Source organism: Acartia tonsa, chromosome 12, assembly GCF_053477335.1.
Source record: "Acartia tonsa isolate MP-2025a chromosome 12, ASM5347733v1, whole genome shotgun sequence".
NCBI classification, from domain to species: Eukaryota; Metazoa; Arthropoda; class Copepoda; order Calanoida; family Acartiidae; genus Acartia; species Acartia tonsa.
In genome coordinates this window covers 7,813,599-7,829,084 of record NC_137271.1, presented here as the reverse complement: position 1 = coordinate 7,829,084, position 15,486 = coordinate 7,813,599, and the positions used below count along the sequence as shown (strand labels likewise).

The 15,486-nt window shown below is 32.3% G+C and overlaps 1 protein-coding gene across 1 annotated transcript in view; it reads right to left on the bottom strand.

Annotated features, from left to right (window-relative positions):
- Positions 1-1,401: 1,401 nt before the first annotated feature.
- Positions 1,402-15,486, bottom strand: part of LOC145334645 (uncharacterized) — a 160,390-nt gene continuing 146,305 nt past the window's right edge. The window contains exons 13-21 of the mRNA XM_080180181.1: positions 12,974-13,030; positions 6,325-6,392; positions 5,931-6,039; positions 5,519-5,565; positions 4,852-5,003; positions 4,278-4,556; positions 3,654-3,903; positions 3,152-3,430; positions 1,402-1,479 (exon numbers count right to left, since the gene is read on the bottom strand). Coding sequence (XP_080036307.1) covers positions 1,419-1,479; positions 3,152-3,430; positions 3,654-3,903; positions 4,278-4,556; positions 4,852-5,003; positions 5,519-5,565; positions 5,931-6,039; positions 6,325-6,392; positions 12,974-13,030 — 1,302 coding nt within the window. The 3' untranslated portion in view covers positions 1,402-1,418. The remainder of the gene's footprint in view (positions 1,480-3,151; positions 3,431-3,653; positions 3,904-4,277; positions 4,557-4,851; positions 5,004-5,518; positions 5,566-5,930; positions 6,040-6,324; positions 6,393-12,973; positions 13,031-15,486) is intronic.

Below are 15,486 nucleotides of genomic sequence, written 5' to 3'. Positions count from 1 at the left end.
TTCAACTCTTTAAAGAAGATTGTCAAATACATTGCTTGAAATGAGACCAAGAAAAAAAAACACAAAGTAAATTTGGGTAAGGGAGGATAATCTTCTCTCTTGGGCCAAGCTCCTAATGGCTAGGAACATAACCCCTAAGTTATACATATAAAATGATAAAGTTATCGTTTGACTGGCCTGTTTAAATCGCAATTAAGGGCCAATAATGAAACATTTGATATGGTTATGCACCACAAATAAAGGTATAAGTATATTAATAAAACAAAAACAGTAGGTATGTACTTTGTCATATAGTAAACTAGAAAATTTTATTAAATGAAGGAATTATTCTTTTAGATTTCAAAATCTTATTTACTTTTTAAGTTGAGCTAAGCTGTAGAGATGAACATTTGAACATACACTTTTGTGTGTATTGTATTGTAGCTCCGCTACTAGAAATTTACTTGTGCCCTTCCACCTGAGATGCACCACGTCAAATTTCTACCCAATGTCAGATTTTCAATAATCAACAAAAATTTTGTAATTTCCCCATTAACTTGTTTTAAACCTATTGAGTTTCCTTTGAATATTAAGCCTTTGGAGATGAAATTAACATAATGCTGTAGTCATTTATATAACGAAATGTTGATAATATGCCAGTCATGGCCACTTTGATCTAATGCCTTTTATTTCAAGGTAAAGGAATTCAACCCATGCAAAAATTTTGGGGAAAAGATTAATTTCTCTTGGAAGGGGATGTTACCCATCTCCAAAATAGTTACTAAAGGAATTCAACCCATGCAAAAATTTTGGAGAAAAGATTAATTTCTCTTTAAAGGGGATGGTACCCTTCTCCAAAATAGTTACAAACCTTCCCCAAACTTATAATATGCTACATTGTAAAGGAGAACCTTATCGGTTCAGTGGTTACCGAGATCCTTCTGTACACAAAAAGGATCCTGTTTCTTTTATATGATATTCCTCTAATAAACGTAAGATGCTTGACATAGTAGCAGCTATATGTATGTACTAGTTTCTAAGTGCTATTATAATCAGGGATAAGACAATGACCAATAAAGGGGAAGGTAGGTTGTGCTGAAATTCCGTAAAGGTGTGAGTTTTATGGCTTAAAACTGTAGTAGAACGATAATATTCACTAACTATAAATATATAAAAAAAATTGTTTATGCTTCAATGCACGTATTTTGTGAATATTATCGTTCTACTACTGTTTTTAAGCCTTAAAACTCACACCTTTACGGAATTTTAGCCCATCTACCTACCCTTTTATGTACAACACAACAAAGATAAAATTAAACTAATGCAACATCCCTGAATCCATGCTCAATTCTATTAATAACTACGTAACAAACAGACATAGAAAGTCACAGAGTAGCCACGATCAATAAAAAAAAACTTACCTTTTTCTTCGACAATATTTATGTTCTATCTTTCACTGATTTAGCCTTTTTATCTGGCTCTCTCTCAAACATTTGTTTCCTAAAGAAATGCATATTACATATTAAGAATTTTCTACCATGTAGTTTTTAATAAGATTTAAAAAACATACTCTTTCGATCACCATAACATTCATATTAGTAATTATTAGTAAATTTGAATTTTTGAAAATTAATCAGTATTTATACGGAATTCAAAGTGCCTGGTCGGAAAAAAATAATGAAATTAAAAAAAAGGATGGGTGTTTAGTATGTTATTTTTTTTACCTAATGTTAGGTTATATTGGGTAATGGGTTACCCTGCAAGGTCAGGATTAGGCATAAAGAAAAAAAAACTGTATTTCCTCCTTTATTTACAATTTATTTAAAAATAAGTGAGAATGTGTCCGCTAAGCATTTTTAGTGAAAGCACCATCATTTGTATCTATCTATCTATCTATCTATGTATACATTTATCTATCTATCTAAGTATAGGTTGTCCTACAAGTTCATTTATAATAAAGTAATCATATGCTGGTCATTACTGCTAATTACCCCTACCTAACACAGAGTCTTGCAACCAAAAAGACAAAAAAAATTTGTTCAATATAAACATAAAATAACAGTAAACCAGTGAAGATAAAACAAAAAAAAGATATACATCTTAATTAATGACATGTTTTGTGAAAAAATGTCTTTTAGCTCCAAAAATAATTGTATTTTTATAGAGGAAGGTTTTTTTTATAAGAGTAAAGAACTTATAGTCGAAAATCTTTATAAAAAGGGAAATTTCGGGCTTCTATCTTTGTTATTACCCCATCAAATTATTTACTTTTTAGGGGCCTGTAAAGTCATATGTAAAGTTCTAGAGTATCTAATAATCTATAGTATATTGGCGTTTTATTGCCACACCTTAGATGGGTTATTTATCTAAAATGAGCCATGAGTGGGTTAAAAAAAAATCTCAAATTTTACTCATTTTTCTCTCTGTTACCCTCTCTTTCTCTCTCTCTCTCTCTCTCTCTCTTTCTCCCTCTCTCTCTTTCATTCTGTTTTAATTACTTCACTTTATAAAATTGACTTTAATCTTTTCCACTTTCCCTTTAGTTCCTTTTTTATCCCTAACATTAACTAAGAGATTGTATAGTACTTGCATCATGTTCTGGTAAAAAAAAGTGCTGAAAAAAACTACGTGGGTGCTGTAAAGCCTATTTTTTGTAGATACGATAAAGTCTAGACTGCGTAGATACTGTAGAGTCTAGAATGCCTATATTATACAAGTCTAGACTACATGTACAGTTTAAAGTTTAGACTAATTTAAAAACTGTCAAAAAATGTGAATACCCTAGTTGTAGAGTAGCGCATGATACTTCTTTTGATATCTTATTTTGATGACTTATTATAGCATGCTGAGATATAATGACCCTCAACATCAAAGGTTAGCTTCTCAATAATTTCACTATGAAATGGTTTATAGTTTAATAGCGCAGCTACTATCTTTGTATGTTTGTGCAACCAAAATTGCGATTGTTTAACACACACCCATACAAATACAATGAAACACATTGAACTACAAAAAAAACCGTTTAATGTTCTTTTCTTTATATCGTTAAGCTTTTTTTGATTTAAGTTTCCTTTTTTAATACATTTATGGATGACAGAAAACTAATATAAATATTAACTTTCAGTTACAATTATTTTTAAACAATTGTCTTTTTAAAATTACAATGCCGTACCTGCTAGCAACTGAAACAAGGCCCAGTTTTTTGAAGTCCAACTGCGGTGATCTGGGCGGCGTAGCCGTTGTTCCAGCGTTGTTACCCTCCTTGGGCAAGCCTTCGAAAATCTGTGTGTTGACCCGTCGCACGCCTTCGGGCGTTCTCGGCGGAGTGTTGCGGAAGCCAACATTATCTGCTGTCATGTTGCGGCCATATTCAAATGCGGAACGGTGTGCGCCGACTATGGATCGGCCGCTACTACTTGTAGCCGCGGTTTTGGCGGTTGGCTGTTCTAATCTACGATTTTAAATAATATAAGTGAATAATTGATTAATAAAATTAGAAAATCCATTGATAGGACATTGGCCAAGCCATTAAATCAATGATACCCCCAATTACTCTTTTGGCATATATAAACTATGGGGGGTATTTTATTTTTGTTACTTTAACCCGCAATAACATTAATCTACATGATACAGTTTAATGATTTATAATTTCCAAGAGTGGTTCCAAACATTACCTCTTATTTTCTGGTTTTTCACTGGTATTCTCATTTTTGGTCTTAGTCTCTGCCACTTCTTTGAGAGTTTCATCCTTGTTAGCTTCTGTGACAGCTGAGATATCCGTTTCAACAACAATATTTTGACTAGTTTGTTCAGTCTCAACATTAGAAGCATTTTCTTTCTTTGTAAGATTCTCAGAAGGAGGTTTAATTTCGGAAGAATCTTTTTCACCTTCACTTTGGAGAGGAGTAGCTTCTTTAACTTCTTCTAAAAATACAAATAAAAAGTTTATAAATAGTACACTGACTAAAAATAAGTGAATTTTAAAGCCATATATTGCAATTAAAAGGGAGTGCAATAAAAGGAATGATTGTCTGTTAGGTCTTTGGGAGACAAACTCAGCAAACAAACACTGGCCGAAGTAGACCAATCAGTTTTACATTTTTAGAGATCATAATATACAAACAGACCAATCTACATTACTTTATAATAAAGGATAAACAGTTCCTTTTTACAGCTGTTTATAGTGTCTATAAAAAATGACGTTATACAATGCAAATGACCCACAGACTAAATAACCGATGGCAGGCCAGTATACATTTTAATTGATGAATAATAGGCCAGTAAGATGTTCTTTTTACCTGTCTGCTCAACTTCAATTGATTTCTCATCTATTGGGTTTTCAATGGCAGTTTGTTTAACAGTTTCTGACAATTCTATAGCAGCTGGTGTATTTTCTTCAATGTTTTCAGAAATAACTTTAACTTCATCTAAAACATTTTCTGAAGTCAAACTTGTTTTTTCTTCATTGGATCTTGAATGACTGTCTACTTTTTCAATGTTATCTTGAGAAGTTTTTGTTGAATTTTCTTCTGTTTCAATAGTTGGCAGATTTTCTTCTTTTTCTGTTTGGGGATTTTCTATGAAAAAAATAAATTAAGAATAGGGCGGTTTCCCTCAAAATGCCTAGTCAAGCATAAAATCTCCCCTCTTATTTAAAACAAATTGAAAATATGGTGCGGAAAAATTTTGCGTAGATTTTTCTATATATCAGTTTCTCGTGAGAGGGTAGAGGCTTAACCATCCCATGACCATTATTATACATTACTGTAAAGGAGGACCATATCAATCTAGCAGTAATCAAGATTTTAAGCAATAGACAGCGACACTCAAATATCCTTTTACTTTTATATGAAAGATGATTCTTTAAACTACCTGTTTTAGAATCTGATGGAACATTTTCTAAAGATTCCTCTTGGCTGTTGGTTGTCTGTTCGTCTGTCTTGTTGGTTGTCTGTTGGTGGTTGGAGGCTGAATCTGATTGTTGGAGCCGTTCCACGCTTGGTGAGGCATCTCTTGAAGTGGCTCTGAAAAATTAAAGATTAGAGAACATTAAAAAAACCTGCAGCAGGGTTTAAGTCTGGACCAAACCGAGTCCTACTATAGAGACGTTAAGAATGGTACCTACTAATGCTCTGTCAGGCGCGTGACATCAATAGTAATAGTAGGGGGAATGACGTGGCTAATCTAATTACCGTACACAGTTAGAACTTCCACAAAAGATCGAGCATTTAATGGTTGGTTATCTATAGGGCCAATGGAGTCTTAACATCTCAATTATAGGACGCGGAGAGAGGTCTAGAACCCGAAGCAACACCAAACTCCCTAGAGGTCACGAAACATCAAAAATGTTTTAAATACTTAAAAATGTAATATATAAAATATTTTTACTGAAATGTATGAATTCTTTTTTCCCCAATGTTTCCAAAACTGTAGCGCAGAAATCCTTATATACATCAGTAACACATATTAATGACAGACAAACAGTTAGACATCATGGCCCTTTTTGTTTAGGGATATGCAAATAAAATGTATACTTTACCTCGACATAGAAGGTGTAGACATAAGTGAATCTCTCGAATCGGTTCTATTTTCAATATTACACTTTTTTCTTATTTAACTTTTAATCATTGTTTGATATATGAAGTGTTTAACCCAACCCTAAACTTAAAAATAGCTTTAAACATGGCCAGAAGGGCAAAACTTTTTAAAATATAAATAACATATCGGACAAGTTGTTTTAGAAATCTAAGGTATCAACCTTGCATTTTGCTCCTAAGGTTCTGGTTATTAGTCTATTCGTTCATCAATTAAAATGGGAGGTGATGCGGTATAGGGGCTGGAAGAGAGAAATCGTTATTTTAGCCCGCGTCAAGTAATAATAAATCCATTTGAATTTAAAATATTCTGGGTTAAATTCAATTAAACAAAAGAAAAAAACTCGCAACATTCCTGTTAATGTTAGAATTGCTTAATGTTGACCGTTTCATAAGTCCGGTCATTCGCTCGATTGCCCGGATAGCCTGTCCGCACTTTTGCCATCGTCGTCTTGCAAGATATTTCCTTAAATAAATTTGTCGAATTAACAAGGAAAATAGCGCAGTAATATCCAATCATAAAAATTTAAAATTAAGAATAATATTTCCAGTATGGCTTAACCCGATTAATACCCTTTGGATTAAAACCAGTTCTAAGACATACTGAAAAAGCATAGCATTGTATTACATATAATTTTCTGCGAAGATTAAAATAAAAAGCATGAATTTTTTGGTAACAGCATTGTGGATGTATATCAATTTATCAGCCATTGTCTTATCCCTTTAGATCTCTGGCAACAATTACTCTTACCTAAGATTGTCTGTGTTGATAACTTGATTTCCAATTCCTTTCTCCAGCAACCAGGGGTGGTCAAGACACTGAATATAAGAAATTAAAGTTGCTAACATGGACATCATGCATTGGTCAGTTCGTTCAATCAGTATGAAGGGAGGGGATCGGGTAAAGGGGTGGATGGGGGGATTGTTATTTTAGCCAGCTACAAGTTTCACTTTATTAGAGTACATCTTTTGTAAGATCCAAGTAGTAATAATAAATCCATGCTTATTGGGAGCATACAGGTTTCAGTCTTACTTTAGGACACTTGTATTATATCCTATTATATGAAGTAGTACGGTTTTTTGTCATAATCTTAGAATTTAATAACTGCTGAACCAATTGAGTTCACCATTTGAGGAACTTCAAATAAGTCAAAGGATAGTTTTAGGCTATTTTATATTTAGATCTATGCCTTGGTATTGGTTTTAGGCTCTTTTTCAAACCTTCAAATGTAGACGGCCTAAATTCTTTATGATTTAAATAAATGTATTTCTCTGCAGAGCTACTCACTCATGGATGTTGTCCCTTAATTTTTTTTTATGTGAAATAAAATCAATATTTCTATTTTTTTTTGCAAGATATGTATTTAACTTTTTAATTAATTATTATCTTTCCTTTGCAGCTGTGGTTAAAATGCTTTGGAATGTTTATTCAATAAAAGTTTATTCATTTTTTGCTTGTTAATTCATTTAAACACAAACTTCCCATAAATGAACAAAAAGATTTTATCACAAAATTTGTACAGAATTTTTAGTGCACTGAAAACTGCTTCTATTCGGAAGTAAACCATTAATATCAATTAATTGCATATGTTAAGTTAAGTTGGGTAAGTGTAAGTGTTTTAATGGATAACAGCCGTAAAATAGTTCTTTACAATGTTTGATTTACTAATTACATCAACTTACTGCAATTGCAAGATAAGTTGCAAAAAAAATTTTTGTAAATAGTACATTTCAACTCTGTTTAAAATTGTAAATAATTATGGGTAATCCCCCAATAGTTAATCATATTTGATGAAAAGGTAAAGTAAATGTGATATTTTTCATATCTAACTAGCCATAATTCATGTAAGATCGATTTTTCAAAAATAGTACATTTAAATACTGTTCAAGGGTTTGAAATAATTGTGGGGATCCCCCCAAAAATTAAAGCATATGTGATGAAAAGGTAGAGTGACGAGATATATTTTTTTTAAACATGCATTCATAGGACACTCTACAACTGTTGCTTGTCTGTATGTCTTCCTGTTTGCTTATCTATCTATTTGTATATCTGTTTACCTATCTATCCCTATTAAGTTTATCGTTCTTTCCAAAAGTGTTCTATCTCTCTTTTTTTTTCAATCCATCAATTTTAAATCTATCAACTATAATTTTTGAAATCATCCATCTATATAATTATAGATATGTTGTTCTAATGTATTTAGTCTATTTATAATTAAAGTAAAAGAATAGAGCGGAGAGGGGTTAAATAACTGTATTTCCCCATCCCTTGGACCCTATCCCTACTTTCAATTCGGTCTTTAAATATCAGTCATTAGCTTCGGAAATATTAATACAGCCAGAGCAAAGTCGCAACAAAAGAGCAGAAAGTAATTTGATAGCAGACGAAAAAGTCTTCACTATAGGATCCAGGTGGTTGCCGGGGTGAAACATCAATACTTATAAATTTATTTATTCATCGATTAAGAAGTCTGCCTTTTTATGAATATACATATATATTTACTATAATGTTTCCATCAATCTATCTTATTTCTATTAGGAGTGGGGACAAAACACCTAATTTAAAAATGCCTAACTAAAAATGCCTAACTAAAAACACCTAAGTTTAAAAATACCTAATGTTAAAAACACCTACGTTAAAAACACCTAATTTATAAATGCCTAATTTATAAATGCCTAATTTAAAAATGCCTAACTAAAAATGCCTAACTAAAAATACCTAATTTTAAAAATGTCCAATTTTAAAAACACCTATTTTAAAAATACCTAATTCTAAACTATATAAACGCCTAATTCAACAATGCCTAATTCTAAAATATCTATTTTTTCCACTAAAATACCTAAAATTTTGATAACATTAATCCAATTGGCTGATTGTTCTTGCTGAAGGAACTCACTAGTCATTGAACCAATATGGTTCATCTTTACAATGAAGCTTCCCATAGGTCATGGGAAGGTTTATAACGTTTTTGGGGAGGTTACCAACACCTTCCAATGAGAAATTGCCCTTTGAAAAAATCCCCCCCCTCCCCTCGTTTTTTTTTTATATTTCTGTAATCTTTCTTTATAAAACTAGAACTAAAATGGGGGATGGTCAACTATCACTCCCCAAGAAAGCGTCGCTACGGCTACTTAGGTTAGGGAAGAAACCAATAAAAATTAAAATTGATTTTCTTTGTCCTTCAACCTTTGATTTTACTAATTAATTTATTTCTCATGTGAGGTGCCACAAACTAATCATAAAATTTTATTTTTAAAAGCGAAGCTTTTCTATAAGGGGGGGAAGGGCCAGGGTGGTAATGCTTCCATCTCGTAATCAATGATTAAATGGCACTTGGAATTCGAATTTTGATCTGAAATTTCATGAGTAATCCTTGGAAGGTTTATATTCCCTAAATTGAACAAAATGTTTGAAAAGTAATAGCTGGCGGCTCAGCTGTTTAGCCGTTTTTTGCATATTTTCAGGGCAAATTCATCATTAATTACGTAGGAATCAACTTTTTAAAACATATTTTTGGTTTAATTCATGTTAAATGATAGCAATAACCATTTTTTATATTTCTAGTACCAACAGCTACCAGCTAGAACCGTTTGATAAGGTTTTTGAGCCACAAAATGTATTACATGGAGAAAGGTTTCGTGACTAATTTGCTTTTAAGATATCCAAAAAATGGTAAAACTGCTGAGCCGCCAGCAGTTAGCCGTTACTTTTCCAATTTTTTGTTCGATTAAGGGAAAATCATTTAATCATTGATTACGGGATGGTTGCATTAAACCCCCCCCCCCCTTAAGGGTTGGTCCGTCCGTCCATCCATTTTTCTATTTCAAACTATATTTTGAAATTTTGGAAGGGGTCGTAACCCCCCTCTCCCCCAGACTTATTGAATTCCCCTCCGCACTGCAATCAACCCTAGAGGACTCTAGGGGGCGTAGCTGCCGGTGTAATATTTTCAACAACAGTTTTAAGATATGCTTGAAATTAGGTTTTTTTAAATTAGGTATTTTAAAATTAGGTATTTTTAAACTTAGGTATTTATAGTTAGGTGTTTATAAAATTAGGCATTTTTAAAATTAGGTGTTTTGTCACATTAGGCATTTTTAAAATTAGGTATTTTTAAATTAGACATTTTTAAATTAGGTATTTATAAATTAGGTGTTTTGTCACATTAGACATTTATAAAATTAGGCATTTTTAAATTAGGTATTTTTAAATTAGGTGTTTTGTCCCCACTCCTTTCTATTATACTATTTATCTATAAATCCATCTATCTAACTCTATTTTTCTCTTTTACATCTCACCTAGCCAAAAAAGTAGGCGTTCATACAAAACTAAATAATTAATAAAACTTTCCAATAGTCTAAAAATACTTATTTCTAGACCTAAAATTATTTAAACCTGTAAAAGCAGGTATCAACACCAGATTATCATGACCATGTACTCAAATAAAGTAAAACTTGTAGTTGCTAGAATGACGATCTCCCCCATCCAACCCCTTTATCCCGTAGTCATACCTTCTCCTCCTTCTGGGTGAACGAACTGACAAGTAATGCCTATGTTAACAACCTAAATTGACGACATTTTTTTTGCCTGTAATAATAGCAACGTATATTATGTCTCCTTTTTTATTACTTTTAGAATCATATAACTACAATTGAACGATATACTAATAATTACTTATTAACTGGTAGGAATGCACGAATATAAATTTTTAGGTTCTTACAGAAATAAATGGATAATTAATATTAATTTTGAATTAAATCAACATTGCGATTTTAGCATTTCATTGCAATACCTTTTTGGTCTTAACTGTGCATCTTTGTATTAACCAGGACATTCACCCAACGTAACATATTATGTGGGGGGGGGGGGTACCATCCTCCACCCATGAAAACACATATTTACATATTCCCCTTACCCCTGGTTTATAGAATGAATTTTGATTTCTTAATTTCGCCGATTCACGGTTTTTCCTTTTGTGAACGCAAATCTATTCCAATTATACAAAAAAACAAGGACAATTATGCCCATAAGTAGCAAATCATCAGCAATCTGATAGTAAAATACAACACAATGTCAATGCATAAGTTTTTTTTTGTGTATGATCTATCGTTTGAGAAATGGTGATATGTTTTTTTAGTAAGGCACTTCATATTAGGAAAAAAGGGGACAAAAAGCTGTTTGTTACACAAATCCCTACAGTTTTTAATGACGTTTTCTTATTTGTTGGCTTATCAACTTTGGTGACTTTTATTTAATTTTGATTGGTTGGTTCTTAAAGCAAGGTGTTTAAACGTCTCAACAACAAATTTTAATCTACAGAAAGGAAAATTTAGTGTATTATCAATTGGAATGTACATCAATTTATCGGCCATTGTCTTATCCTGTCTTAGATCCCTGACTTCATATATAATTGCAGTAAACCCCAAAGTTTGAAATAAACTTCTATAAACTCTAAATATGAAATTAGACTAAATTAATATTAATAAGATAGCTTTTAAGTTTTAACGGTTGCCATATTTTTGGGCGCAGTAACGCTATGTTAAAGATAAGTCCATACGTCTGCCCTATACTAGACTGTATATCCGTCAGTATAAATAAGTTAACAATATGAAGCTGCGATTCCTTGAACAATACGACAGCTCAACATATTGTATACTACCATTGCTACGACCCTAAAGGCCTTTAGTGGCATTAACTACGCTTCGCAGGCGACACTATGCGGCGGAAATATTTCAACTTTTTTCGATTTTATTGTGATTTCTCTTGGAAGGGTGGTGGTACCCTCCCCCAAAATAGTTATAAACCCTCCTGGGACCTATAATAAGCTACCCTGTTAAGGAGAACCCGATCGGTTCAGCGGTTAGCGAGATCCTTAGGTAAAAACACACAGACACACAAAAAGACAAATAGACATCCTGTTACTTTAGTATAAGGATAAAAAATGAGCTAAGAATAATTGGTGACCAAAGCTAAAGTAGGAAGACTGACATACAAACGGATGGACATACAGACACGCATTGAAACCGATGGACACACATACAAACAGAAATACAGGCAAAAATAAAAACATACGTACGATCATACAATCATAAAGACATACACACTTACTTACAAAGTAACGAGCAAACATACAGACAAACAAATTCAAGAAACAGAAAGACAAACTCTCAAGAAAATACAAAATGACAGAAAAACAAAAAGACATGGCAACTTAAAAGACGTAATACAAATACAAAACTCTGTAATACAATCATACATAACTTGCTTGAAACTCAATCCGAAAACATATAAGACAAACCGATAATATAATACTAAGCAAAACAGAAAACTTTCAAATATAAACAAACAAAGAAAAAATACATAAAAGAGACGGACATACGGACAGACAGCCAGACCTATAAACAGGGCAGACAGAGGGACATACGGACAGACAGACAGACTTATAAACAGGGCAGACAGAGGGACATACGGGCAGACAGACAAACCTATAAACAGGGCAGACAGAGGGACATACGGACAGACAGACAGACCTATAAACAGGGCAGACAGGGGGACATACGGACAGACAGACAGACTTATAAACAGGGCAGACAGAGGGACATACGGGCAGACAGACAAACCTATAAACAGGGCAGACAGAGGGTCATACGGACAGACAGACAGACCTATAAACAGGGCAGACAGAGGGACATACGGACAGACAAACAGACTTATAAACAGGGCAGACAATGAGTTGAATATTCTGGACACTCCAATCATGGAAAACAGTTTATTCCAATGAGTAACTGAAAACAGAGAGGTAGCAAATCTTGGTCAATCTTCTACATAACATTTTTAAATCAAACATAAGAATAAGGGAACATTCAAGCTGCTTTATGCAACTCTGCACAAATAGCAGGGACCCTGTCTCGATTTTGCATTGTTTTTTTTTAAATCAGCGGATTGCGGCAAAAATATGAACACATTTTAGCACATATTAAAGAACAAAAAACAATTTGGTAGTGGACGAAAGGGTCTCCTACACTTGGGGAAGGTAGTTGTCTGGATTTCACATCTATACTTATGTATTTATTATTTACAAGATACCAAATTTATATCAAACCAAGAATGAGAGCATAAGTAGTAAATCACTAAAAATTGTGTTAAAAAAAAGGAACAAAGTTAGCTAGAGAATAAATGTTAACTGGCCATAAAGAAAGGGAAAAGTGAAAGGCGTGAAAACTGAATATTAAATCAAAATTTGAATCCTCTATTGAAAGGAGTATACTAACTTAATGTATATTTTATTCTTGTTTTACATTTAAAATATACACTCCCACTCTTTACAAAATTAAACCTAATTAGAATAAGTAGATCTACCATTTTAACAATCATTATTATCTATCTATCTATAACTTACCATTTTTGCCGTCATTCTAGAATTCTTTCGCCGCTTCAGCAAATCCCGAATGAACTCCTAAAAAGAGTTGTCTAAATTATAATTAATTCTTTGTAAAAAAGTAACAGGACGTCTATATGTGTGTCTGTGTGTATCGAAGGATCTCAATAACCACTGAGCCGATATGCTTCTTCTTTACAGCAAAGAATCTTATAGGTAAAGATAAGTTTTCAACAAGCATTGGAGGGGGTACTTCCATCCTCCCAAGAAATATCGCTCTTGGAAAAAAAATCCCCCCTTAAATTTATTTTTAAACTTAAAATTGAAAGTGAAGGCTCGACTAATCCAGAGTAAGAGTTATTTATCGTTCATTGTCATATTTATTCCTGATTATTAGTGCTAAAATATAGTTTAAAATAGGCTAATATTATAGGTTATACAATTACTGAGTTTGAAGAGGATTTGCATCTTTATACGAATTAAATTCCCTAATTTTCATACAATCTAGAAATCAGCAAAATCCATAGATACGTATTACTTCTTTGGTTATTCAGAATTTGGGGTAATATTTATTTATCATCAATCGTCCTCACACTCCCTGATTTAGGACTGTGTAAAAATGATTTGTATCTTTAGCGTATTTTTTTATATATTATTATGGCCGTATAGTATATCCCAAAACATATTTCCCCCTCAATTTAGCTAGTGAAAAAAAATATAACCATACTTTTTTAGCTTGGGTTAAGTCAGGTTCTATAAAAGTGACTCTACAAAATATTAGCACAGCAGTTTTAGAAAATTGTGCAAATTGCGTTTGATTTTTTAGACAATTTCACCATTACAATTCCTTTTGCGCTACTTCCCACGTAACCGTCCCTGTTTTAACCCTTTTGGGTGACCCGATCAAAATAAGTTTTTTTGCGGCCCTTACTAATTTATAAGGTTAATCCATGAAATTGACGTGGCTCAAAAAATGCTGTAAGAATATATAATTGATACATAAAAATATCAAATATAAAGAACGTATCTTTAAAACCGTAAGTAAAAAACTTTCTAAACTTTTAAAACTCTTATATGAAACAATACACTGTATGTCATAAAAGTACACAAAAACACTTTTCTGTGGCCTTTCCATGCTAATGCCATTCTCAACCTAACCTAACCCTATATCATCACAAAGGTCCTTTGCTGAGGTTAGACTTAAGACCTAAAAACATAATTTTGTAAATACATAAAATTGGGATGGGAGATGGAAAAATACAAGATTTAGTATTTTTTATGGGCTCTGTTGTGACCACGTTTTCTGCATGAAATTGATATACACAACACTGACAGGGTGAACTAAAAAAAACTTCAAATAGATTTCAAGAAGTTTGGTATCTCATATAATTAAGGAGTGTGTTTGCCACCCCCTTGAGAATAATCTTGTAAAAACTATTTTTTTACCACCAAAAAAAATTATTTTGTTTAAGATTAGCTAAAAGAGGTATTTATAAAAAAATAACTTTAATAAATAAGTGCAGTTGGGACTTTTAGACAAACACATTGCATTCAAATTCCTGTAACATACAGGCATTTTATCACCTAAGAATTTTTTTTTTTTTGGGGGGGGGTGGGATGGGGGTTTCCATTATCTCAATAGTCGAGAATTTTTATTTTGGGTGGGGGAGAATATAAACTTTTATTTTATCTGTTTTAAAATATTTGAAGATACCCCCCTCACCTCTGTACGTCCATGGAGTCAGAGTCAATATCTTTTTATATTTGGAATTTAGCAAAATTTTGGACACACTGTATGTAAACTAAATAAGTATAGTAAGGTTAATTTAAATCCTTTTATCATTTCTTATATGCCCGTCAAATATAGTTAAATAAAATACAGTGAGAAGCATGTTTTTTTTACCAATAGTAGAACAGAACAGCCAACTATTTAAACTTTTTTATTCACTATTAACAAGATACTGAGCCACCTTAAAACTATTAGCAAAATAGTACCTAAAAAAAAGTTTGAATTTGAAAAATTTTGGCCGTTATGCCCTGAATAATGTCTCATTAAATAATCAATTATTCTAATATGATTTATTTCAGGAAAAGCCCAGTAATATTGAGAATCTACGAAAAATTCATGCCATCCATTTATAAAATTTATATTTCTTTCATGGAATTTCCAGCTACATCGAAACTAGGCAGACGAAAAAAGTTTAAAATTAAAAGTCATTTACCTCTATTAGCATCTGAGAAAATCACAGATGGAAGTTCAAAGTTAGTTACAGAATAGGTTGTTATATGTTATGTGAATTGTAAAAAACAATTTAGTCGGACTGAACATATGGATAAATAGATATCAGTCAACGTTACAAAAAATAAAAATATAGAAGACGATTTTAAATCAAAATGAAAAACTGTTTTGTAACTCTGACTATCAAATTGAAATATTGCTACCTAATTCATTCATTATTTAAAATTATGAATAACGTAGCTGTCTATCTATCTCACTTTTTTAATGATTTGAATAATGAATGTATGCAAGGATA